General features: G+C 41.1%; 4 protein-coding genes and 4 non-coding genes across 10 annotated transcripts; 6 read left to right on the top strand and 2 right to left on the bottom strand.

Moving 5' to 3' along the window:
- Window positions 1–1,219: 1,219 nt before the first annotated feature.
- On the bottom strand, window positions 1,220–15,302 carry usp20 (ubiquitin specific peptidase 20). Of its 2 annotated transcripts, none has more exons than XM_077496572.1 (25): window positions 15,130–15,302; window positions 14,795–14,885; window positions 14,375–14,428; window positions 14,107–14,169; window positions 13,896–14,042; window positions 13,730–13,826; window positions 13,524–13,593; window positions 13,269–13,382; window positions 13,061–13,139; window positions 11,428–11,857; window positions 11,178–11,330; window positions 10,470–10,582; window positions 9,690–9,862; window positions 9,481–9,575; window positions 9,355–9,388; window positions 9,221–9,266; window positions 8,262–8,442; window positions 8,034–8,160; window positions 5,708–5,877; window positions 4,871–4,952; window positions 4,024–4,132; window positions 3,829–3,931; window positions 3,660–3,728; window positions 3,418–3,579; window positions 1,220–2,661 (listed from the first exon to the last, which is right to left on the bottom strand). In XM_077496572.1, the coding sequence occupies exons 2-24, from the start codon at window positions 14,870–14,872 to the stop codon at window positions 3,422–3,424; spliced, it is 2,745 nt and encodes a 914-aa protein (XP_077352698.1). In that variant the 5' UTR covers window positions 14,873–14,885; window positions 15,130–15,302; the 3' UTR covers window positions 1,220–2,661; window positions 3,418–3,421. The 2 variants fall into 2 exon arrangements, with proteins under 2 accessions (XP_077352698.1, XP_077352699.1); XM_077496573.1 differs by having other exon boundaries at window positions 11,178–11,327.
- A 745-nt stretch (window positions 15,303–16,047) lies between these two features.
- rpl7a (ribosomal protein L7a) lies at window positions 16,048–19,639 on the top strand. Its single transcript, XM_077496578.1, has 8 exons — window positions 16,048–16,119; window positions 17,269–17,389; window positions 17,829–17,978; window positions 18,189–18,329; window positions 18,737–18,816; window positions 19,018–19,148; window positions 19,227–19,296; window positions 19,503–19,639. The coding sequence occupies exons 1-8, from the start codon at window positions 16,117–16,119 to the stop codon at window positions 19,605–19,607; spliced, it is 801 nt and encodes a 266-aa protein (XP_077352704.1). The 5' UTR covers window positions 16,048–16,116; the 3' UTR covers window positions 19,608–19,639.
- Window positions 17,432–17,505, top strand: LOC144002933 (small nucleolar RNA SNORD24). The gene has a single exon (XR_013278850.1). It is a non-coding gene; the product is annotated as a small nucleolar RNA SNORD24 (small nucleolar RNA).
- LOC144002934 (small nucleolar RNA SNORD24) lies at window positions 18,019–18,094 on the top strand. The gene has a single exon (XR_013278851.1). It is a non-coding gene; the product is annotated as a small nucleolar RNA SNORD24 (small nucleolar RNA).
- Window positions 18,570–18,643, top strand: LOC144002932 (small nucleolar RNA SNORD36). Its single transcript, XR_013278849.1, has one exon. It is a non-coding gene; the product is annotated as a small nucleolar RNA SNORD36 (small nucleolar RNA).
- Window positions 18,860–18,937, top strand: LOC144002931 (small nucleolar RNA SNORD36). Its single transcript, XR_013278848.1, has one exon. It is a non-coding gene; the product is annotated as a small nucleolar RNA SNORD36 (small nucleolar RNA).
- A 570-nt stretch (window positions 19,640–20,209) lies between the features above and the next one.
- On the bottom strand, window positions 20,210–23,174 carry surf1 (SURF1 cytochrome c oxidase assembly factor). Of its 2 annotated transcripts, none has more exons than XM_077496577.1 (9): window positions 23,024–23,174; window positions 22,894–22,960; window positions 22,634–22,752; window positions 21,904–21,986; window positions 21,629–21,820; window positions 20,773–20,845; window positions 20,502–20,692; window positions 20,365–20,431; window positions 20,210–20,291 (listed from the first exon to the last, which is right to left on the bottom strand). In XM_077496577.1, exons 1-8 carry the CDS (start codon window positions 23,081–23,083, stop codon window positions 20,389–20,391), a joined length of 828 nt encoding a protein of 275 aa, XP_077352703.1. In that variant the 5' UTR covers window positions 23,084–23,174; the 3' UTR covers window positions 20,210–20,291; window positions 20,365–20,388. The 2 variants fall into 2 exon arrangements, with proteins under 2 accessions (XP_077352703.1, XP_077352701.1); XM_077496575.1 differs by having other exon boundaries at window positions 20,365–20,446; window positions 20,530–20,692.
- Window positions 23,175–23,201: 27 nt separating this feature from the next.
- Window positions 23,202–25,441, top strand: surf6 (surfeit 6). The gene is made up of 4 exons (XM_077496574.1): window positions 23,202–23,408; window positions 23,705–23,872; window positions 24,065–24,147; window positions 24,338–25,441. Exons 1-4 carry the CDS (start codon window positions 23,315–23,317, stop codon window positions 25,040–25,042), a joined length of 1,050 nt encoding a protein of 349 aa, XP_077352700.1. The 5' UTR covers window positions 23,202–23,314; the 3' UTR covers window positions 25,043–25,441.
- The last annotated feature ends 473 nt before the right edge of the window (window positions 25,442–25,914 follow it).

Below are 25,914 nucleotides of genomic sequence, written 5' to 3'. Positions count from 1 at the left end.
TTTTGCGGTCCCGCTGGCAAAATATGCCGACTGCGGGCAAAATAAGGGGCTTCCGTGCTTCGGCTTTGCTTTCAACACCCGCAAACTTTCCAAGGTCAACACAAAAGTGTTATTAGTCAGGGAAACATTACGCAAATGATTACCACCACTGTCTGTCGACGACACTGGATTTCCTCACTAAATATTATTCATCGCGTACACTAACGCTACACAGGAAAGCGTGTCACATAGTTAGCCAATATTGTCATACAGAATATTAGTTTCAAAGCATAACTGCACAAGGAATTTGTAATTTACTGTCACACAAGAAAAAAAATCGTTTTTATGGGGATACTTGACTCATTGAGCCATTTTCAGTCGTAAAAAGTTCATATTTTGTCCAGAATTAATTTGATAACATTATTTTTTCACGTAGAATTAATACTTTTAAAAACTAATACGTCGACTGAAGATGACATCACCAATCATAGCTCACTTGTTTTCCGAGGTTTGGTAAGCAAACTGAGCCATAATTGGTCGTCATCTGCTTCCTCGCAGCACGTGATGTCATCATTGGCAAATGCAAGTGGAAAATTTTGGTTTTTAAAGGGATGCTTGACTCGTTGAGCCATTTTCAGTTAATTTTTTTTTATCCAGAATTTGGTAACTTCATTATTTTTCATGTACAATTAATACCTTATACTAATTTTTTCACTTGCGGTTGACTGATGATGACATCACGAGTAAAGACCAATCATGGCTCAGTTTGCTGACCAAACTCAGAAAACAGGTGAGCCATGATTGGTCGTGACCTACTTCCTCCGCGCAGGTGATGTCATCATCAGTCGACAGCAAATAGAATTTTTTATTTTTTATTGTGGTATTAATTGTACATGAAAAATAATGAAGTTATCAAATTAATTCTGGGCAAAATATTAACTTTTTACTGCTGAAAACGGCTTAATGAGTCAAGTATCCCTTATAAAATTATATTCATCTAACAGAATATATATAAAATATATATATTATAATATATATATATTATATATTATTAATTAAATTATTAAATTATGTATTTTATTATTATTTATTATATTTTTTTCTTGTATTTATTATTATTACTAAATTTATTTATAAAAAAAAAACCGTAGTCATAATTTGAGCACGACATAGCAACAAATCTTTCCGTCGACTCCAGCTGGGCATCAAAATTAAACTCCAAAATAATGACAACAAAAGGTGACATCATTAAATACCATATTTAATCATTTCAGCAAGTAGTACATCATGTGTACACTACACATTAAGACATCCTGTCGAAACGAGGCCGACATCCACTGTTGAATGTTTTCAAAGCGTCGCTAGTCGTACCACAAACAGTCATCAAATGATTTGGTGGGGGGGGGATTAAAAATAAAATTCCACGCCATGCTACGTGCTCAAACATGAGCAAAAAACAAAAAAACAAAACAAAAAACACACACTAGCACATTTGGAAAATACTTTTGCAATTAATGGCACGTACACGACAGCACAATTCACTTTGATTGGATATTCAGTGTCCCTCCCCGCATCTATTGTCGATTTTTAAACGATTGCCAGGCAGCGTTGACATCTGCAACAAAAGTAAGAGCCAGAAGAAGAGGCAGAGAAGGTCCCCTACTAAATAAAACGCCACAAACGCAGAAAAGAATATATGCCTGTGAGTGTTTTGCGTGCATTGCTGCTCCGTGTGTGCTAAAAATAGCAGGTGAGACTTACGCTAACATCTATGCTAATGTACATTAGCCTGTGTATGGCGTTTACACACATTATATGTTAGCGCTAAGCTAGCTTCAATAAGTTAGAATGTTCATGTTTTGGTTGAATATTTTGTTTTATTTTTATTTTTTCAACAACGCGTTCTTGCTTTGTTTGTAAGTGCCGCTGCTCTGCGGACGTTTATGATTACGCTAACATCTATGCTAATTAACGTGAGCCAGTCTATGGTGTTTGGCATCATATGTTAGCATTAAGCTAACCTAAAAACCATCAACTTCTTCTTGTGTTCAAAATTCTTTCATATGAAAAAAAGGACATACAATTAAGGTGCATTTCATCATTTCTTATTATTAGCTAATTTAGGTTTTTAATTTTTTTTTTAATTTTTATAGTTTCACTCATGTTTTCAGTTTAGTCTTGGATTTAAAGATTTCGTACATACACTAAATATAATTAATCAAAATATTGACTTTTCCACTCAAGTCGAAGCAATACTTCTCCCCCCCGATGTCCTGTATCTGAACTTTCCCTGGCACCTATTTTAAGGTGCCATGTTTTTTTTATTCTTATTCTTATTCTTAATAATGTGTTATGATTGTATCGCACGTGTGCACGCTGGGATGCTTTTGTTGTGCACTTGCGAGACATTCCTGAGGGCTCAGACGTGCGTTTGACTTGCCGGTGTTGTGGTAGCAGGTTGCTACGCGAGTTATAAATAACGTAAGGCCGACAACAAACACAATCAAATCGTTCACGTCTCCGGGGCGGCGGCGGCGTTGCCCCATGACATGACAGCCATGACATGATGAGGTTTTAAAAAAAAAAATCCTGTCCTGCACGTTTACATTCTACTCACGATGGCCGTCTTCGTCCAGGTGCAAAATTCTTCAGCTGTGTGGGAGGGAGCGAGGAAGGAAGGCGCTGTCGGGAGAAAAGGAGAAAAGCAGCCGGCGTTAAGCATGATTTGAGAGGCAGCTGTTTCAATAGCGGCGTCGGAATTTTCATGGCTGACGTCAGCCGTGTCGGACGTCAGGAGTCCAAGATTCCGGTAAACGGTTAACGGGGGGGATGCCAACTGCTACCGTTAACTTGTGCAGACCCTTTTCAAAGTTACATTTGGGGTTCACGTCAAAAGGTGAGACAAAAAGTTGAGAAGAAAAAAAAAAAAAAAAAAAGTACGGCTTTGATTTCACGGCATTGACATCTGGACAGAGCATCTGGCTTTTGTTTGAAGTTAACTCGCTTTTCAAGGGAGAAACCCCAGAAATAAACTGAAAGAGGCTGCGGAAAAGGCCTGGAAAAGCATTTCAAATGTGAAAGGAAGTGAAGTCGATGCGTTCGCAGGATTAATGCAGATGTTGCAACTAACGGGTTATGCCACCAAATATTAAATGTTATCAACTTTAACTTCATCCACTACTAATAAAAGAGAAAGAAAGAGAAAAACAAAAGAAAGAGAGAATTTTAAATGACGTGTCTTTTCACATTGTGTTAGCATTATGTTAGTTGGTTGAAGATTTTGGTGTTGAAATAATAATGATAATAATGATAATAATAATCCATTATATTTATAAGTGCCTTTCTAGACCCTCAAGGACACGGTACAATTTAAAAACGATTTAATTAAAAACACGATTTAAAAAAAAAAAAAAAAAGTTGAAAGTTGCGGATTCCAACCTTGTCAGAGCGCTCTGGTCTCGGCTTCGATCTTCCTCTCCCCGTGGAGTCCGTCGGGGTCGGCCGGGACCAGCGTCTGTCTCATGGCGATCTCGGGACCCCCGCCGTAAATTCCCATCAAGTATTGCCACGTCTCTTCGGAAATCTGACCGTAGTCTGCACCTGGTGGAAGGGATGCACGCGTTTCGTTTTTTTTTTGTTTTTTTCAAGATTTCCTGTGTGCCGGGTGAGACGAGTCTGACCTTGCTTGAGCTGAACGTGTCCACCTTTCATGACGCCGATCTTACTGTTGTCGATGGGACCGGGGGGCTCTGCGAGCAGACGGACGGGATTAGTGGACCTTCCGTCGCAACACAGCCGCTGCAATTTACATGAACCACGCGGTCCGACTTTGAAGAGCCGAGCGGTTACCGTTGTCTTTGCCTTTAACAAAACTCTCCCATTCGCGGAACCACTGCATGCTGATGCACAAGATGACGCCGGGCGCCTCCTCGGCCTGAAACTCTTTGTTGAGCTGCGCAACAACAACACGGGCGTCGTCAATTTTAGGGCGTCGTTTCACTTTGACACGCGAGCAAAAAAGCCGCGTCGAAGTCGACGTCGTACCTTAATGAAGGTGTCGATTTCCATTTTCCGGCGTTTGGCGAGCGCCTCGATCTCCACCTGGCAGATGGCGCACACGTACAGGTGGTTGACTGCAGGGCCGCCTCCGAAACTGCACACAAAAAAATTTGATTGACGCTCTTTCGTTGTGAAAATGAGGTTCTTTTTCTTAATAATAAATATTTTTGTTTCTAATGAAAACAATTAGGATTTTTCACAATATGAAAATCCTGGCATATCATTTCTCAGGAATATTTTTTTTGTGAAAACTGATTTTCTTTTCTTTTCTTTTTTAAATTTTAAGCAATAAAACTACCAATTTTTCTCTCACACAAAAATTTAACATTTTTTTAATTGCCACTCTTTTGTTGTGAAAATTTGGTCATTTTTCTCAATATTAAATATTTTGTTTCTAATGAAAACTATTATTTTTTCACAATATGAAAATCCTGGAATGTAAATTCTCAGGAAAATATTTTTTTGGGGGATTTTTTTTTTTTTTTGCAATAATATTACAAATTTTTATTTAATGAATATAGTGACATTTTTCTCAATGAAATAAAATAATTCAACAACAAAAAATCATTATTTCGGTGAGTGAGAAAAAGTGGAATTTACATTTTTCACTCTAAGAAATCTCAATCGTTTTGGTCGTAAAATTTTAAAAGAATTCTCTCTAAAGCTCCATTTGTTTTTCAGTGACAATTCCAACATTGTTCACAATGAAACTGAAAAAAAAATCTTTATGAAATTACCACTTTTATTCTGCGAAAATGTTAATAATTCCCTTAATGTAACTTAAATACCACTACTCCAATTTGGACAGCGCGCACATGTTGAAAATGCTCACCTGTTGTAAAGGTACTCCCACACATTCTGCGGCACGATAACGACCAGGTCGTCGATGTAGTGGGATTTATTAGGCGGGATGCCTGGAAAAACAAAGAGCAAGGAATTTGTCTCGAAATATTTTCAAAACAGCTCCCAGTTTGACAAAGTGAACACGCACAACAATAATCTACTGAGAAATGTATACCTCTCAAAATTATTTTTCTTTTTGCCAGTTCTTTCAAAGCGTTTCAGTAGCACACAGTAATGTGTGCGGGTGCACTACCTAGTGGTCATTTTGATATACTGCATTACAGTTTCATCAAAAACAACAAAAAGTTTATTTAATTATTATGAAATGATGATGTTTCCCTTCACTAAAATTGACTTTCTAGTAATATTTAATGTATTTATTTTTTAATACAAGACTTTCATAAAATGTTGTTTTAGTCATAACATTTAATTACTCTTGTAGAATTTGAGAACCCTTTTCATCATAAAATTTGAACTTTTTTTTTTTTTTCCTCCCTCAATAAAACTACTCTGATAAAATAGAAAACTTTTTCCACACAAGATTCTAACCTTTCATATTTTATTCAATAAAATTTGGATTTTTTTCCCCCCCTCACAATATTAATTTTCCACAGTCAAACTATGGTTTTATTTTAAAAGTAAGAATGAAAATTTTCTTTTCACTCGCAGTGTAGCTATGACTTTTTTTTTTTTTTTTTTTCCCCTCAATGTAATTGTGACTTTTTCGGAACATTTTTCTTAATAAAAATGACAACTCCCTCCCAATAAATGCGACTGCCAGCTATTCGTTGACGTTCTCCCGGCTAAGTGAGAGGACGCCACGCACCTCCGTGGTGACAAAGGAAGGTGTGATTGGCGATGGGGCCCGGTTCTGCGAAGGTGTTGAACTTGTTGAGCCACTCTCGCGAAATGTAGAACTGCAACAGGCTGGGCTCCTTGGCGCTGGCCAGCGCCACCACCTTCTGACGTTCTCTCACAGACTCCTCGCTGCTTTTCCTACGCCAAAGCAAAAATGTCCAAAATTAGAGTCGTGCGCCTTTAGTGCAGTACCACGATGTGCCACAACTTGCTAGTCGGCAGCACTGAGGTCTAAAGGAAGAGATGCAGCGTAAATATATTGCAAGAAGAAGTGGTAAAGAAGCTCCTCGTGCTAACGCGGTCATAACATTTGCTCTTTTTTTTTTTTTTTTTTTTTTTTAACCCAGTGGGGCTGGGCAAGAAATTGTATTAAATATATAATATTATAAATATAATAAACATTAAATCAACAAAATAAAAATGCCTCACTATACATGGTCGGTCGTTTTTTATTAACAAAAAAATTGCCTTACTATACATAGTCATTTTTTATAAACAAAAAAAAAAAATGGCTCACTATACATGGTCGCTTTTTAATTAACAAAAAAAAAAAATAATTCCTTCCATGGTTGTTTTAAAAAAAAAAAAAAAAGTTTTTTTTTTTTTATTAACATAAAGAATTGCCTTACTATACATGGTTTAAAAATGCCTTACTATACATAGTCATTTTTTATTTAAAAAAAAAAATGCCTTCCTATACATGGTCGTTTAAAAAAAAAAAAAAAAAAAAAAACCATTTTTTAAAAAGCCATTTTTCATTACCAAAAAAAAAAGCCTTACGATACATGGTCGTTTAAAAAAAACAAAAAACAAAAAACTTACTATACATAGTAGGGGTGTTTAAAAAAATCGATTCGGCAATATATCGCGATACTACATCGCGCAATTCTCGAATCGATTCAATAGGCGGCTGAATCGATTTTTGAACTTCCATTTTTAATGGAAAAAATTTCAACAAAACGTCTTACTTTGGGTTAGGGTTCACACCTTAAGCAGGGAAGAATGTTATATGAACGGAACATTAAGCCTTAATATTTTATTTTAATGCTGTTCAAGCATGAAACTGATTACAACCTGTATAAGAATGAAGTTTCAGATAAATAAATAATACATTTTCATATAAATCTTACACTCTACAAGCTTACTGATTAGTATTTTCTAAATTTGAATGAAAAAAATCGCAACAATCGAGTTATAAATTCGTATCGGGATTAATCGGTATCGAATCGAATCGTGACCTGTGAATCGTGATACGAATCGAATCGTCAGGTACCAGGCAATTCACACCCCTAATACATAGTCATTTTTATTCCTTAAATTAATAGTATATATTAGATTAATATACAGTGATACCTCAGCTCACGAACTTAATTGGTTCCCAGAAAGTGTGTGTAAGCCGAAAAGTTCTTCTTCCGAACATTTATTTCCCATAAGAAACCATTAAAATGAGAATAATCCGTTCCCAGGTCCCTATAAAACATAATTTTCGACTAAATAAGCCTTAAAACTACACAAAAATATACCTTATTTTATGTATAATAAATGTGCTATTGTATTGTAATTAAAGAAATAAATTGTACTGTATAATAAAGTGGTTTTATTTTACTTTGTGATGGTAGTTCTTAAGGATAGTAGCAATGGTGGACTTACTTCATTCGCGAGCGTTTCACCGCGTCGAGTGTTTATGGAACGGTTGTCGCTCATTCGCACTTTCGTGCTCACCGGAGCGGAGGAGGCGTGTCCCTTGGTGAACAAGGAAGTGGAGCACTTTAGCGAGTCAACAAAAAGTGAGCACCGCCAACTACTTTCACCTCTTTCCTGGGACTAAACAGCCGTGGCACGATTTTTGAGGTACGTGATGGCACTTTCGCTTTTTTTAGTGGCGCCAACTACATTGACTACAATGCAAACGCGCCGCCGAATCGCCGTCCCTCGCTGGTAAGCATTCGGCTTAACACTAGCCTGTTGTGGGGTCTTTTTCGCTCCCATAATAGCAAAAGTACACTCAAAATGTCTATCAAACACAAACCGCGTCCGCACTAAAAGAAAGGGGGTGACGAAGTGGGACGCCGTGAGCGTGCGTCAGCTTCTCGTGGCCGCCACCGTGGTGCCGTTCGACCGCGCGGTTTGGTTCGTCCGCCCAAAAGTAGTTCGTCAGCAGAGACTAAATTCTCGCGAATGTAATGTTCGTGAGGCGAAAAGTTCGTGAGCTAAAGCGTTCGTCAGCCGAGGCATCACTGTACTGCCTAAAGCCGGCTGGGATAGGCTCCAACGGTGATCTCCAGGAGGCTTACCTGTAGAAGAGCACGTAAGCTTCCGCATTCTGCACCACCGTCTCGTGGACCTCCGTGACGTACTGGTCATCAAATTCATACCACTGACCGTTGATGACGTTCTGACAGTACGCGATGTAGTGTCCACCTGGCGAGGCGGCCGAGAGCAAACAGGGGGGGGGGGGGGGGGGGGGGATTTATTTTGGGATTTCGCGAGCGTGAACACGCGCCTTCATCTTGTTGTCGTACTTCCAGCGGTGCCGTGGTGGCAGATGACGGAGAGCAAATCGTACGTGGTGACTTGAGACGCGCTGTCCTTGGCCAGGAAGGGACGCATGTCCAGGCCCTCCAGCGGGAAGGAGACGTGGTTGCTGATCTTGAAGGAGTACATCACCTCGTGCCGGAAGCGCTTCAGGTGAATGCACAGAATCTGCAAAGTGACACGTGCAAATTACTACATCAGGAAAAAGGGAAACATTTGTCGGGCTGCAGAAATCAGGTGGACAAATTGAAGAAGTCGATTCGTTTTTTTTAAATGAGGCAAAAAAAAATTCAGTTTATGGCACAAACAACAAAATAAACACACAATATTGTCTGTGCTAATCTGTCACATCTGTGACACTGTCATGTGACACACAGCACAAACACATGTGGGACAGACAGGAGGTGGATTCACAGTGAAACGTAAAAAAAAAAAAAAAGAAATTATAGTTATAACTTAATATTGATCCAACGGCTACAATGTTGCAACAATAATGTTAAGTGCGACTGCTAACTAATGCTGGCTAACTTACTAGCGCATAGCATCGAGCCATAGTAGCCACTGTAATTGTTTGTCAAGTTGTTTTTCATCAAAAAGATGAGAACATTTGAGGTGAAATAGTTTTAGATCCAAAAAGGTTCAATGTAAAATGCTGACAAAAAAAATATACAGAGGTAAAATGGTTGTCCTGACTAAAAGTAGACTTAAAAATGTTGACAGTTTTTGCTGACTAAAACTAGACTAATACATTTTATTTTCTTGGACTAAAAGACTAAAAGGCTAGATTTATAGTCGACAAAAAAAATGACTGAACAAAAATAGGATTAACTAACTATAATTAAAAACTAACAAGCGTGCCTGAAATTGGACTAAAACTGAGACTAAATTTTAAAATGGCCGACAAAATTAATACTAATAGCTACCAAAAAATAAATAAAACCAATACCTCTGGAAGTCGGAGCACTTTGCAGTATTTGACACCATTTCTTAACCTGCACAAATGAAAGCATAAACATGAAATATTAAGAATGGAGGAAGAAAAAAAAAAAATCAATGCAGCAATGGATATGACATACTCACTTCTTACATCTCTCACAGCTGTACATGTTGTCTCCTGCAAAATGACAAAGGACAGCAAACAGTGATTGAGGTGACCCCCCCCCCCCGCCCCGACATAATTGAGGTCCTTTACAACCGGGAACGAACCTTTGAGTTCATCGGCGGCAAAAAAGGCAGCCAGGCAGTCCTCCAGGGTCACCATGGGCCCCCAGAACCAGCTGGGTATACACGAGACCACGAACCTAGTCCCGAGCAAATGCCTCGTTTGTCAACATTCGACACTTATTACAAGTATGTTCGCGTTCAACTTTTGTTCGATGTTCCCGATAATATGAACAAGTGGGTACGCGACCAACCGTCGTATGGAATCCATGATGAAGGAGATCCAGCCCTGAGATCCGTACGTCTCGGGACACACGTTGGCTTTGACAGGCAGGTTCTGATGGATGGACGAATGGAGCTTGGCCAAGTCCTCTTTGCCGGGAATGGGCAAGGACAAGTCTTGGAAGGTCTCCACTGTGGTCGACACCTGTTGATGTAGTCACAAGATTTGCGCTGGATCAATCAATCAATCAATCCCAAAAACGTATAAATACCTTATTCATACTTTGTCCTGCACTCCACTTTATAAGTTGTTTTTTTTAATGCTAAAGCAATGATAGTGATTACAAAAAACACCCAACAGGTGGCAGCAGAGTATGAGAGATCAACCAGGGCCATGTTGCAACAAGCTGTTTTGCCAACACATTTGTGAATAATGATGAAACTTGGCTATATTCTGATGCTAATTGCTGCAAAACGGAAACAGATACAAATATACTTTTTTATCGTGATGAAAGAAGAGACGCTAATCCTTCTTTTGGTAGGTTCCATGTTTTTTTGTTTTTTTTTAAATATATAAATAGCAATAGAACACAATATTCTTTAAGCCTTGCAAAATCAATGGAAATCCAGTAAAACAGCTGTGAGCGAAGGGGGTTGCTTCAAGTCAAAATGGCGCGGAATGAATGAGTTAATTGTAAAGTAGTAGCTAGTGACCATTCAAAATTTCCTGTCCCATTCCGTCCGTTTCCGTGCTCGCAGACGGCCTCGGAATTCACATGGACAATGTTGGTCAATGGGTGATGAACTCGTACCCTGTCGCAGGTCAGGCACTGGACCAGGCTGAGGATGGAGCCGTCAAATATGTCGGAGATGACGCTGCGATAGTGCGACTGCTTCTTCTTCCTGGACATCGGCAGCAGCTGAGCTGGAAAACAAAACAAAATGACACGTGAGACAGTGACAACAGGTAGTATGAAATACCCTAAAATGCCTTTTAAAAATGTTTACGTCTAGTTTAATGTTTAAATGGCTACGATAATAACAAAGCGAAACTGCCACAATTATACCGTTGTCGTCGTCATGTCACGATATTGAAAGCAGCACATCTGTTGACAAGGTCAGGTTAATTTCTATTTGTGCAACTATAGCACCCTCTGGTGGATAGTTTTTTTGTTTTTGTTTAGTGCAGGTTAATTTTTACAAGGCTTTTTTTTTTTTTTTTTTTTTTTTACACAATATTGTGACCTTTTTTAAATATCGCCAACCTCCCCATAATATCGTGATAGTTATCGTATCGTGAGCTTCACATCGTGATAATATCGTATTGTGATTTTTGGATATCGTTACATCCCTAGTTTTTATTCAGAGGACATTTTCGTCTCGTCTTCATCAGTCGACGAGAACGCAGACCGATTTAGTCCCAGTTATTGTTTTATTCGTGAGGGTTTTAGTCCGGTGAAAAATGCGCACTGACGAAATGATTTTTGTTTCGTTTTCCGTTGCCGAAATAGCGCGCGCACCTTTCTTGAACGGGTACGAGGAGCTTGCAGATCGCAGCGGGCTGGAGCGAGGCGGAGTGGACGAGAGTTTGGCGTGGAGCTCCTGGAGGCTTCTCACGGGGCTGCAGGGCGTCGAATGCGCGCGTTGCGTCGCCGCTTCGTTGTCTGGCTCTGCTGAAACAAGAGAGAAATGATTTGGATTATTACACAAAAAAAAAAAAAAAAAAAAGGTCCTCATCCTCAAGCGAGCGTCTTGAGGATGATGACTCACGTGACATGTTGTTTCCTTGTCCTTGATTGTTCTCTTGATGTCGTGCGTCGGTAACGTCCCCGGCGTCGCCTTCTCCCTCGGCCCTCTCGGGAGCCGTCGTATCCACGTCGGCGTCCTCGTCCATGTCCCGCGAGGGTCCCCGGAAGGGAGAGCCCGACGCCCGCTTCTCCTTCAGCCTCTCCTTCTCCGAGATCGCGGGGGCGTCCCCCGCCGTGCCGACGCCGTCGCACTCGTCCCGCGCGGGCGTCTCGCTGCCGCGGTCGCTGTTGGAGCCCGAGTCGCACGACAGGAAGTCGTCTTCGGCAGCCGAGCGCTCGCCGTCCAGCCTCTCGTCGCCGTCGCTGCTCTCGCCGCCGCCGCACTCGCTCAGCGGCTCCTTCAGCTCCTCGTGGAGCTGGTCCATCAGACAACGCAGGAACTCCTGGGTGTCCTTTTTGGACAGTGACAATTTTTTTTTTTTTCCGGAATTAAAACTTCTCGATTGCTTGACGTTGGTTCAACAATTACGACGTTTAGTTTTCAAGTGGCACACATCAGATTCAGAATAGGAGTGTGACGATATATTGATATCACGATAAATCTTGATACTTTGTCTTCCGATAGTTGTGCAGTTCTAGCACCCTCTAGTGGCTAGTTTATTAGTGCAATGTCATTTTCATTAGGGATGTTTTGGCCTTCTATGTTTGAAATCTATGCTAATGGTCAGATGAAGGGGAACCTAATTTGCTTGTGAAGTGATCAATGTGTGCTTGCATGAGCAAGTAAGTGCCTCAATATTGTTATTAGCGATTGTAGGTGATTTATATGCATTGCTGTTATGTGCAAAAGGACAATATTTTTTTTTTAGTATGAGCTCTCTTTTCTACAATATTGAGATCTTTTTTTAAATATCGCCAACGCCCCCACAAAGCGATATTATCGTATCGTGATATCGTATCGTGATGTTTGGATATCGTTACATCCCTATTTTGCATGCGTTTCTGGATTTAATATTTAATTGAATTCACGGTGTTTATTTACTTCTGCAATGTTACACAAACGCCAGTTTTAATATTGTGTTTCAGTGATGGTACAAAAAGAAACTTTTGTCATTGAAAAAAAACATCAGTTTATGTCTTGAGTAGTTTTATTGTGAATTTATTACTTGAACAATATATATTGACACTTGGGTTATCGTTAGATTGTATCGTGAGGTTCCCACCACTAGTTCAGAAAGATGCTGGATCGCGGTTGATCATCCATTGCCATTATGTTTTGTTTATTTGTTTTCAACAGGGATTGCAAACTTCAAATTTGGAAATGACCTTTGCACAATGCCCTATTTTTTTTAAACAAGTCCCATTGGAGAAAAAGTTGAATTTTGTGCAACCAACTTTTCTTCAACTGCTCATTATAAAAGAATGGAAAAAGGCAGAATCTTTTTTTTTTTTTTTTTTTTTCCCCCCCTGGTATCTACTCGTTCATGTGGTTGGTTAGACAGACTAGGACAACTAAATGCTACGCAACATTTAACATTTGCATTATGTATGTTTTATCACATTACTATTACTGAACTATCAACCTAAAGGAGACTTTAAAAAAAAAACAGCGTTGAGGGATATGAGGTGTAATTACCTGCCGTGCTTGTCCCTACCTGCTGCGCGTAACCGCGAAACATGGGGTTCAGCAGCTTGATGCTGTGGGACAGACTGGTCGGGACGACATAGCTGGGTCTGCAAAAGATCAACAGTGCATTTTATATGGCAGCGTTCACACCAATTTTATTTGGAAGAACTTGACCTGCTCCTCCCCGTTTATTGAGACGCATCTGTAAACGATTCTCGGCTTTTATTGCTTCTTACCGCTTTTTATGCCAGAGCTCTGAGATGAGTTTCTGGTAGCTCTTGGAGAGAGCGGGCTTCTTGTCAGTGCGCACCAGCCCGGCGCAGTCCAGGAAGTACTGAGTGAGAGGAGGACTGCTCGGAAACAAACAAAAAAAAAAAAAAGGAATTCAAAGAAAAAACAACTTTTGAGTCAAGAAAATGAAATCTTCCACAACGATGGGCCAAAAAAATCTGTGTCAATCGTTCGTTTTTTCTCGATTGGCAACAACTCACCAGTTGGACAAGGCTTGAAGAGCTGCATTCATGTAGCATGAGTTGCCAATATTTTTCATCCCTGTTAAACCTGCAAAATTGCATGTTTGTGATGATGACGGATATGAACATTTATTCCGTGACCTATAAATAAGTTGAATTGTCTGACTAGAGGAGACAAAGAGAAATCAAGGTTATGTACAAATTGCTCACACAGCTTGCAGTACCTCTGGGTTTAAGCTCATCTTCCTCCGATTCGGAGCCTTCCTCTTCCCCCATGGCGATCGGCACCGCTTTTAGCGGGTGAGCCAGCGGCGCCGCTTCCTGGAAGGTGACGCAAAAAGTGTTTTAGCGTCACTTCCGCAGATCGCCGGTCGCTTCACGGGGTCGCACCTGCTCCTCCGAGGCGACGCAGTGCGGAACGGCGGGCGCCAGCGCGGGCGCCAGCGGGGGCCTCCGCTCCAGGAACACCTCCCGCTCACACACGTAGCACCAGATCCGGAAGGTGGTCAGGTTCACTGTCAGGTTGTGCTTCTTGGCCTGGATCAAAGGCAAAGTGTCCAGTTTGCATCCTTGTGCGTGAACATAAGAATTTCAATCTTACCTGTGCATGCAGGGTGCTGTGATCCGAGTAGGACTCTCCACAACCTACATACGGGCAGTCATTCTAAGACAAAATAGGGGTGGGGGGGGAGCCCAGACTTTTCAACAAAGCAGTTTGATTTGAAACTTTTCACGCTGTGTACGATATCGGTAAGAAAGTAGATTTATTTTTTATTTTTTTTCTCCTGTTGTAAAAAGTTTGCCTTTTGTATTGGATTCTCTTCTTGTGTCACTCACTTTTTAAAAACAGACTGACAAATTAAAAGTACCTCAAGACACGCCCACAAGTTTGGCCCCGCGACGCCACATGATTGACACGTTCCCTGTAGGAAGAGACAAAATGAACTTATTACACTACACGCATGACATCCTGCTCAGTGGTGGGAAGTAACAAAAAATACAAATGCTTTGCTACTGTACTTTTTCACGTATGTTTACTTTCCTGGCTACATTTGAAAACAACTATTGTAATTAAGTCGTGATTTGATGTAAGTGACTCTGTGTTTAGTATTTAAATGTAGCTTTAGTTGATGAATTTTCTTTAAGGATAAATAAAGTTTCAATCTATCCGTCTAGTTATGAACTTCATGACAGTGTGCCACCCCTGCTCTTGTTTATTGAGTACCATGAAGCGGATGGAGATCCTCACCATCCACTAAATGTATGACGGGGGAAGGACGACGACCCACCTTGGATTTGTGAAGGAGGTCGTCTTTGGTGACCTCCCCGATAGAGTCCAGGTGATGACAAAGGTCTTGTTCGGCCATTCTTGCAGTTTAGCTGGAAAACAACAACAGCAGCAGCAAGTCAGATGACAAGCTAACCGCTAGCTTATCGATGACCAGACACGAAACGAAACACGGCCTATGCGTCCTCAATTCCAAAATAACGACAATGTAGCCCGCTCACAAATGTAAACAAATGAAAAAGGACAAAAGAAGAGGCCTCTCGGAGTGGAAGGACTGCAGAAGACGATGCGTAAAACACCGGCGGCGGCCATGACAGCTCTCAGTTCATTATTTACCGTGACGTGAGACAGACGGCTGTCGCCGGGATTACATCTTCATCATGCTGATGAGGGTCAGGACGAAGCGGCGAACGACAAGACAAGAAATTCCCCACTTGCTACCCAAAACAAGTCACTCCCACCTCCCCTCTTGTCATGCCATCCACTGCACGTCGTCACGTCGCAGGGCTGAGTGAGCGGAGCTAGCTACGTGACGTCACAGCGACACGTGATTTTACTTTATTTTTTAAAAGCTATTTAAAAAATGAAAATACAGTGTTATTGTAGTAGTTTGAACACGTAAAAACGTGATTAAATTAATAAAATGAAAAAATATACGTCGCAGGGCTGAGTGAGCGGCTAGCTACGTGACGTCACACGGACATTATTATTATAGAGCGAGAGGGCATAAAAGTTTATAAGTTTAAAATCAATCAGTTTGCTGATGACACTAATATTTTTAAAAGTCAGGCCTTCGTGCAAATTATTACCATTCTATGATTGTTTGGACACAAGCTTGGAATCCATTCCAGTGAAGACTGAAATAAAATATTCGGGCATAAACGAAGAGATGCAAAATTACAAGAATCTAAAAATAGAACGGGGAAAAAAATAGAAGAAATTACTTTAAAATCAGAAGGTATCTCCTATTCACTGTCACTCTACACAATAAAAAGACTAATACAGTAATATATCAATTTATTTGGCGCAACAAAACACAATATTAAAAAAAAAAAATCAGGCTGCCAGACATTCAATTAATTAATTAATTGAACTTAAGCCAGAGATGGCAACAGACGTTAAATAAAAATACGGCTAAAACGTCAAGCAAAAACGCCGATCTTGGGTATGCTGAAACGTTTTTGTTCCATATGGTATGAAGCTGACAGCAGTTGTATTAACTGATTCCAGATCGGCCTGTCGAGGCCACGTTGCCCGACAGCGAAGCCTCGCGGTATTTCCGTTTCCCAGCAGGCCTTGCTCCTCCTTTCTACCTGAACCGACATGGTGGGTGCATAGCATCTCTTTTCTCCAAAAATGTTGTCGATGTTGTATCTGTCCGCATCCTTGTCTCACCCTCACGTTTTATGCCGTAATGTTTGGCGGAACGTCAACCGGGACTTGTTTTACAGTTGCACGCCATTATTTGTCGCCGCTGTTTGTTTGTACTTGTTTAAGACTCGAGAGCATCTTCGGTGGTTACCGGCGCGAGTATCCCTTTAGCCGCTAGCTTCAATGCTAAGGCTAACACGCGTCGATAATTGTGTAAATTCTGCGTAGATTTTGTTGTCGTTACTTTTACCACTGGTATGTTGACGTTTTGATATGTTTCAACTTTGCTTAACTTGCGAAGAAGCGGTGTTGGAGGCTTGCACATTATTTGTTAGCATGCCTTCACGTGCTATGGGAAAGATGGATACCAACTCGGAAAATCCGAATTACGACAAAGTTCTGTTCATGTGCTTTCGATGTTGTAACTATAAAAAAAAAAAGTACTCTTCGCTCGTAAAACCGAACAACTACGGCAAATTAATTGTGAAGGACAGGACATTGACTTGTGTATGCTACGTAATTGTGTAGAGTCTAAAACAAGTTGATTAGCGGATGATAACGCCCTTATAGGTGTTAATATTTCTTGTCATTCACAATTCCGCTCTCCGCCATGTTGAAACTTGAAAAGTTCTCTCAACTCGGAAACTCGATTGTCCAGTACATGTGCCATTTATCATAATTCCGATACCATATGAAGGCAAAGTACGACGAGGCCTGCTTGTAAATCGCCAAGTCGTCTGTCGGGTTAGTGAATGTCGCTTCTCTTTGGTCAATTCGGCAATATTAAAGTCTATCACAGCTGCAGCCATATTTAAGGTTTAATATTACTATTATGTACAAATTTGGCTTTCTCTTTACGTTTATGGATAATCTGCCTGTGCAGGCACGAGCCGCTAACGAACTAGATACTTTACACAAGGCTTGAATTGTCAAAATAGTTTGTTAGAAATGCCGGCTTTTAAATAGGTTTTCCAGAGGCTTCTGTTATGCGCACGTTTACAAGTTTTTGTTAATCACAAAATGCTTAAAATCTATGGCGTGTGTTCCCAAACTAAATTGATTTGACTATACAATTTTGTTTTTTTTTTCATTTCCGTGTGACAGCCCAAGGGAAAGAAGGCAAAGGGGAAGAAGGTGGCCCCCGCCCCTTCGGTGGCCAAGAAACCGGAGGCCAAGAAAGTGGTCAACCCCCTCTTCGAGAAGAGGCCAAAGAACTTCGGCATCGGTGAGTTGGCCGGCGACTCTTTGGCAAGTCATGGCAACGCTGCGCAGATGATGTAAGCGAATATTTGCTATCTTACCACCACTGAAGACAACCTTCCCACCAAGATCGCTGATGCGCACTTACACTTGGCATGCTTTTGAGCATTTATTCCATTTCCTTGATATCCAGTCACGAGGATGACAACTTTAGAATATTCTGACAATTACGTGTTACTAGGTCAGGCTAAACTGCACTAGTTCACATCTGCAATCAATTTTGTACTGCCAAAGTGCTAGATGATACTCAGAGCACTTGTAAAGTGGCACTGGTAGAGTTTTCCTAGCGAGAACGGGGGCATACTAGTCCGTGGACCTGATGCTGGATATCCAGGATGTTGAATAACAGCTTTCCACGCACGCGTTTCCTGCGTGCCGACTTGTTCTCTGGTGTCCTCGTGCAGGCCAGGACATCCAGCCCAAGCGCGACTTGACGCGCTTTGTGAAATGGCCTCGCTACATCCGCCTGCAGAGGCAGCGCGCCATCCTCTACAAGCGCCTGAAGGTGCCCCCCGCCATCAACCAGTTCACCCAGGCCCTGGACAGACAGACGGGTACGAGTGCCCTCCCGCCGTCTACCCGCTTGCTCGTCTTCGCAGATGATGTGAATGCAACGTTTGCTATCATATGACAAACCGTGCTGACGTTTTCCACCAAGATCGCTGACGCGTCCTCGAGACACGTTTTCGGCCGGGTTTTTGAATCGTTTCGGGGGAGGAGCTGACGTCACGTTTGTGTGTGTTTTGTGCGTTCCTCACGTGCAGCCACGCAGCTGTTCAAGCTGGCGCACAAGTACAGGCCCGAGACCAAGCAGGAGAAGAAGAAGAGGCTGCTGGCTCGCGCCGAGCAGAAGGCGGCCGGCAAAGGAGATGTGCCCACAAAGAGGCCCCCCGTCCTGCGTGCGGGTAAGCCATGACGAGTGCAACGCTGATTTGAGGCCTTGTCCACATGTACATGTGGTCAACAATTTAGTGAACAAACTGTTTTAAGCGGAGTTTATTTTGCTTCATGAACACAAACAGCGGCTTCGGGCCGTCCGTGTCACCTTCCGTATGGCCGCAATGCATTGTGGGATATTTCTTTGCGAGTGACTGACGGCTTCGTATTGACCCGTGTTATGTGACCCCGACCTCAAAGTGGCCTGAGTGCAGTGATGACTTGAATTTCTTCACCTGAGACGCATCCTGATGTTTTTATGAGCTTTTTAACCCTGAGCACTGGCCAAAAACATCCCTTTCAAAACATTCTTTAGCATGTGACTGTTACTTGGAAAAAAATGAAATAAAGTTGTGCTCATGTTGCTCTCCTCCAGGTGTCAACACGGTCACATCACTCGTGGAGAGCAAGAAGGCCCAGCTGGTGGTCCTCGCCCACGATGTGGACCCCATTGAGGTCAGCATTTTTTTTTGGCGGTTTGCCTCGCAAGATGCTCCTTCGGCAATGATGTTTGAATTTCTTCACCTGAATCGCACCGTGTCGATCAAAACATACGAGCTTTTTAACCCTGAGCCGAGAGGGACCGCCCCCCCGGTACGAGCGGCGTCATGTGGGCGGGGCATGCTAACCTGGCGAATGTCTCGCTCGGCTCTTTAGTTGGTGGTCTTCCTGCCCGCCCTGTGCCGCAAGATGGGCGTCCCTTACTGCATCGTGAAGGGCAAAGCTCGCCTGGGCAAGCTGGTGCACAGGAAGACGTGCACCTCGGTGGCCTTCACGCAGACGAACCCGTAAGAAAAATCGACGCTGCCGTTTCATTCGTGCGCGGTTTCCGAGCTGGAAGCTATGATGCTCTTCTTGCTTTCCAGTGAGGACAAAGGTGCCCTCGCCAAGCTCGTTGAAGCCATCAAGACCAACTACAACGACCGATACGATGAGGTGAGATTCCCCCGTGACGTGGAAACTAAAACTGCGCTAATCACTCTGCCCACTTTTTAGTGTCAGAAATGGCCAATAGTGAAGTAGGGATATGAGTGAACGACTGATTGCAGCAACTATGTTCCGAATCATTCAAAATCCCCAGATAGCGCAAGGAAGAATCTGAACGCAGCCTAAACGTTGCCGTTTTTCGTGCCGTTTTGCAGATCCGTCGTCACTGGGGAGGCAACATCATGGGCCCCAAGTCCACTGCTCGCATCGCCAAACTGGAGAAGGCAAAGGCCAAAGAGTTGGCAACCAAGCTTGGTTAAATTGTTTGGAATAATAAAATTGTATGTTCGAACATGGGACTTTTTGTTTAAATCTTTGCCAAGTGGAGCATTTAGTTTTGGGCAATTGGTTGAAATCGGGTCCATCACTGTAATAAATCACTAAATTCTGTGAACAAGACATGGTTTTTATCAAGCTGCTAGTTGATATGGTATATTAAATCTTGTTTTACTGTAAGGTTATAGCTAAATATTCCCAAAGTCGATCTTAAAACTCAAATGAAACTGCAACTTTTTGTTTACAATTTCATCACAGGAGCTCAAACAAATTTTGGCATTTTAAACTGCAATAAACACAAAAGTTTGCATAATCCTGGAAAAACTTAGCTGCTTCAACTACGTTATTGTAACAAAGACCGTTAGTGTTTTCACCAATTCAAGTATTTGATCAATCAATTGTGTCCCAAATATGTCAGAAATGAAACATCCCCCACCCCAAAGAAACATTTTGAATGGGCAGCAAAATTGTACCAGACGTGTATTGACAGCAAATGGAAAGATTAGACACCCAAAAATAATCTTGAGGTTTGGTTGCCCCCCCCCACCCCCCCAATAAAGTTTCAGAGAGTTTACACAAAGACAAATTAAGCTGATACATTTTATAGTTTAATGTTCTTGATGAACTTTGCATACCACATGTAGGCGGTGGTTGCACACAGGCCATACCTTGGAAAACAAAACATGATAAACGTTTCAAAGTAAATATTGAAAAACGCACAACTCGCAAAACATTACCGACCAGGTGATGATGTACTGCATGTGTTCATTCCTCAGCGTCACCCTCGTCTGCCCGCCGACTGGCCCGCCTGGAATGGTGCTGGCTGGAATACAGTTCCCCCTTTTTATGGAATTTGTCATGTTTTTGCACTTCAGTACCTCCCACCGCAGGTCACGTGACGTTTACCAAAGTCGGCGTCAATGAAGATGGGTTGCGCTCCCGTCACATCCGACATGGCGTCCAGGTCGCGGAAGTGCCAGCAGTTTCTGTCGGGGTCGTTGTTGGGCACGAAGGGTTTGCGGGGCTCTGTCAGACGGACCACGCCGACCACCTCCACTTCGCCCTCCACCTGCACGTGTATGGGAACATGCGCACACCTAGCTCAGGTCAAAGTTCAAGGGTTAAAAAAAAAAGCTGCATGGCGCTCACCTGGCCCTTCATCCTGGTGTCCGGTCTAATCTTCTGCTTGGGGACGTAACCTCGGTTCACCAGGATGGAGATGCTGAGGACACGTCATCATTACCATTCTGGCATACTTGACAAATATCATCAAATTGGTTCAATTCTACTAATTACATGATTTTTTTTTTTTTATTTTGAGAATTTTAAAAATGTCAATTTTTTTTCTCACAAATTAACATTTTTGTGTAATTGTTTTGTTAAACTTTATATTTTCGCATGAATTAAATTTTTTAAATAGTTTGCATTTTTGACCTAAATGAAAATATTTTTAGCAAGTATTCAAGTAGCTTAAATAAGTTAAATGAAGTATTTTATTTACTTTTCAATTGATGAGTTATACTTTTTATTACAAAATACGTGTTAATGAAATGAAATTATTTGAATTTTACTAGAAAAAAAATGAATCCAAAACTGATTAAATGCATAATTTAATAATATACCTTTTAAAATAGGCTTTAGATTTTTTTTTTTTGAGAATTATTAAAAATTAACGTTTTTTTCATGAATTTAACATTTTTGTGTATTTTTTTTGTTAAACTTTATATTTTTGCATGCATTGCAATTTTAAAATAGTTTGCATTTTTTACCTAAATGAAATTAAAATATTTTTAGCAAGTATTCAAGTAGCTTAAATAAGTTAAAATGAAATTAAGTATTTTGCATTACCTCATAAAAATGTTGAAAACAAAGTATAATTTTTTAATGATTAGATGAGTATAAATTTTTTAAATTATTTACAAAAAATATTTACAAAAAAACCCCCAATAAAAATACTTTAATTATTAAAAAAAATAATAATACAAAATCTTGCATTTTGTATTACCCGAGGTCCGTGCAGTGAAACGGCGTGACCACGTTTGCGCCCGTCTCGCCGCTTGACGACAAGCGGCCCGCCTCCCTGGCCTCCCTCTCGGGGTCGACGGGCGAACGCGGCAGGACGTACAGCTCCTTGTCGTGCTCGTAGCGGCCGCGCACTCGCACCCGCCTGTACTCCAGGCCTCTGAGCTCCAGGGGGCTGCAGAGGGGCAGACGTTAGGTCCGGTCCGGTCCGGTCCGGTCCTTGAGCACGCCCCATTTCGCAGGTTGCGGCGCACTTACTCGATGGGAAGCGGTATGGGGTCGGCCGCGGTGAGTCTGCTCATCTCGGCGATCAGCTGTAATTTCCACTGCCGACGCTTCACCTTGATAGAATGAAGAAAATTCTTATATTTTTAGGACTAAATCAATTGAAAAAAATATTTTTTCACACATGCGTAACCTCGCCCATCACGATTTAGTAAAGATTTTTTCATGGAACAGCACCGAAGAAATTAATATCTGCCATTAATGGCTCAACCACTGACAACAAGGGTGAGTACACCCCTAACTGAAAATGTCCATTAAATGATTTAAATGAAATAATAATAATAATAATAATATATATTAATTGGTATTCTTTTTGCTATTGTTTTAATTTATATTTACTACAAAATTTACTAGTATTTATATATTCATAGTTTAGTATTTTTTAAGTTGAATGTAAACAGTTATTAGTGAATATTCACTAAAATTGCAAAACATTCTGAATAAATGTTTTGTTTTATACATTTTTTTGACTAATTAAAAAAAAAAAATTCTTTTAAATATTTTCAGATTATGCACGTTTACTTTTGCATTAAAACTAACTTCATGAATGGTTTTAAAATATATTTTACACTACATAATATTTTATTTGCCGTTTCAAGTATGTACTTTTTTTTTTTTTTTTAACTAACGGTTATCCATTTCATCCAAAAACAATCAAACATTCCAAAAATTAGGCGACAAATGTGAGGGGAAAAGTGCATACCTGCCAGGTTCCAAGGCCAAATGTAGTAACCGGGATGAGCAAGAGGAACCATTTAATAAAAGTGTCTTCTCCGGTCGCCGCCACCGAACTGGACGAATGCCGCTGTCCCATCCACCTGCCTGGAAAGTTAATATGGAAATAAACGTTATAACCCTGCTACTATCATGCATATATTAGTGAAATACGAACATCAGAGAAACAATACAATAAGTTACAATAAAACAAATCTATATAGTATATTTTAAAGACATTATAATTACCATCTGTTCGTATGAAGAGAGGCGTTCTACGCGGGTAAAGAGTCCTCTTGACGTGAACGACATTTGTCTGCAATTACACTCATTTAGCACACATTTCAGGAAGAAATATTGTTTCTTGAAGAAAACTTACGTGTTTTAAAGTTGTCAACACTTTGCTGGAGGAGACCAACAGCGTTTTTAGCGAAAACATACCAAAAACAACCTTTCCTACCAGCCAGGGCAGCTATGTAACTGACAGGTTGCTAATGCTAATGCTAGGACGAGCAACGGGGAGCTATTTTGCGGTGACAACTTCCGGTATTTTATTATGAGAACTGCTTCCGGGTCCCTCACTTTCATTCTTCCCCCGCGTCCACACGTGTGGCATGGCTTTAGAAACAACTAAAATAAACAAATAAAATAAAAAGCGTCCGTTTTCGACATGAATCTGGCAGCAAGGGACTCGTACCTCCAGAAACTGACGAGTAAAGTATTAATAAATCAACGGGAGCAGGAAACGAAGAAGAGGCCATTCGGTAACTTTTGTTGATATTTTGTCACATCCTCTTGTTTTATTATGACACATCCATCCATCCATTTCATTGATTTGTTCCCGAGGTCGCAAAAGTAATAAACTGTGTGCTTAATTAGAGATGCGTACTTATGCAAATCCTTTACTCAAGAAAAAATATAAAAGTACACGTTTTTTTAAATGTAGTTAATGTTACTACTTCTGATAGTGTTTAGGCCAGCAGATGAGACTTCATTTAATTTCTAAATGATAATTCTAGAGGAAAAAAAGGGTTCCTCTGTGTTATTTCTTTTCTTTCAGGTCATGTTAACGGTAAGAAAGATGGTGGTCCTCCACAGAAGAAGAAAAAGTGCAAAAAGAAGTCGGTTAAAGATGAGAAGCATAAAGCGACACCTCCGAAGAAGTCTAGTCCAGCGTCAGCACACAACGGACACTTGAAAGTGACGACAACACGAACGGTAGATAAAGGTACACAAAGTCACAAAAGTTGTTTTTTTTTTTTTTTTTTTTTAAACATCTTAATTTTATTGCCATTAGCCAACTCAAGATTATTTGTAAAGCCCTTCAGTGCAAAATAGTATTTTTTTTTTTTCTCCCACACGTTGTAAATCATTTAAGCTTGAAACATGCTTTAATATCGTCTTCTTCCTTCCTTTCAAGGAGTAAATGTGAAGGCCACCTTCTCCACATTCGATGTTCTCCGAAAGAGGCTGCACGAGAAGATCGAAGAGGCGAAAGTACAGGTATGAAGATGGGAGAGTGTTGTCGAGTTTCGAAATGAAAGAATTCATTTCTTGAGCTCAGAATTTGTCTTTTGTTGTCTTTACTCGAGAAGCATTCAGAGTGAGCAGAAAAAAATACATTTGCGTATTAGTTGTCATTTGGTTACCGTAAGAATGCAAACGAATGCAACTCATTTCATTCTTTGCCAAGGGAGCCCCCAAGGAGGCTCTATCGGAGGCGGTCCGGGCCAAGCGGGCCAAGCGCAAACTGGAGCGCGAGCGCAAGAAGCAGAAGAAGAAGGAGTTCCGGTTGAAGAAGCTGGCCGAGGCCAAAGCGCGAAGCGAGCAGGCCGAGGCCAAGCAGGAGGAGACGCGCAAACGGGAAGCGGCCCCGGCGGGCGCCGCCAAACGTCAGGAGAGCGCCGTCATCTTCAACACGGTGCAGACGGCGGAGGAGGAGTTCGCCGGCGAGGCCGCGAAGAAGAAGGCCAAGAAGCAGCACGTCAAGGGCCAAATCACGCCGCTGTCGGGGCGCAACTACAAGCAGCTGCTGAGCCGGCTGGAGGCGCGCAACGACAAGCTGGACAAGCTGCGGGAGACGGACGAGGCCAAGGCGCGGGAGGTGGAGGCCCGGATGAAGTGGACCAACGCGCTGTACAAGGCCGAGGGCGTCAGGATCAAGGACGACGAGGGCATGCTGCGCGCCGCCCTGGCCAGCAAGGAGAAGAAGCGCGAGCGGCGCAAGAAGCAGTGGGACGGGCGCAGCCAGGCGCTCGTGGAGAAGATGCAGAAGCGGCAGGACAAGCGGCGCAACAACATCCGCAAGAGGACGACGGCCAAGGTGGAGAAGAAGAAGCGCAAGGCCCGGAAGAAGGGCCGAGTTCTGGTCGACGACTTGGAGAAAGCCAACTTGTAGCTCTGGTTGCGTTCCGTCGTTCGTTAAAACAAATTGGACGCAAATGATCACTGATTTCATACGATAAAACAACATCATACAGACAGTTAACACGTGCATTTTTGTGTGTTTGTTTTTGTGTGTGGATGTTTTTGTTTTGTCTCAATTCAACTTTATTGTTGAGTAGGCTATGCATGTGTCCCTTTTTTATTAATTTTGATTTAATTAAGAAAACATGAAACATTTGTCTTTAGGATAACAAAAATAAAGATTAGTGTTTTTTTTAAGAAGTGTTGGCATTTGCTGGCATGGCTGCTTTGTTGAGTCAGACCCTAAGCTAGGCTATCATGCCACAAACTGCAAACTATTTTTGATTAAAATATGTATCATGATGAAAATATAAAATTTATACAAAATATACACTTTTTTTTATGCTTTTATTGACAGTTCAACACAGCTTTACATTTAAGAACATGTCTTGTATAGATTAAAAAAAATAAAAATGAGATAAGCATTTGACATGAAAACAGGTCAACCATCTTTGGATATTACACAAATGAAACATAACAAATTAGACAATTTACTGCTTTTCTTATTGATTAATTTTACAGCTTTGAAAATGGATTTCAAGTACAGGAGGAAGCACACAAATCTGGTGTTGGACTTGGAAATTTTTTTGTTTGTGAATAAAAAACTAAGCATAAATTATAACAAAATTAAGTAAATATTCAAAATTGTTGTCTTCTAAGTTACTATAGTAGCAAACTACGTCTTTTAGATGAAGATTGTAAGGTGTTTTAGAGGCTTTAATAAAGAAAAAAAGCCACTAAATCACACCAAAACTGTTTAGTAACCACACATTCATAAAATAAATGAGATAATAAAATATACAC

This window comes from Festucalex cinctus, chromosome 15 (assembly GCF_051991245.1).
Source record: "Festucalex cinctus isolate MCC-2025b chromosome 15, RoL_Fcin_1.0, whole genome shotgun sequence".
NCBI lineage: Eukaryota > Metazoa > Chordata > Actinopteri > Syngnathiformes > Syngnathidae > Festucalex > Festucalex cinctus.
Note: the sequence above shows the minus strand (reverse complement) of the source record. Positions and strands in the feature narration are given on the sequence as shown.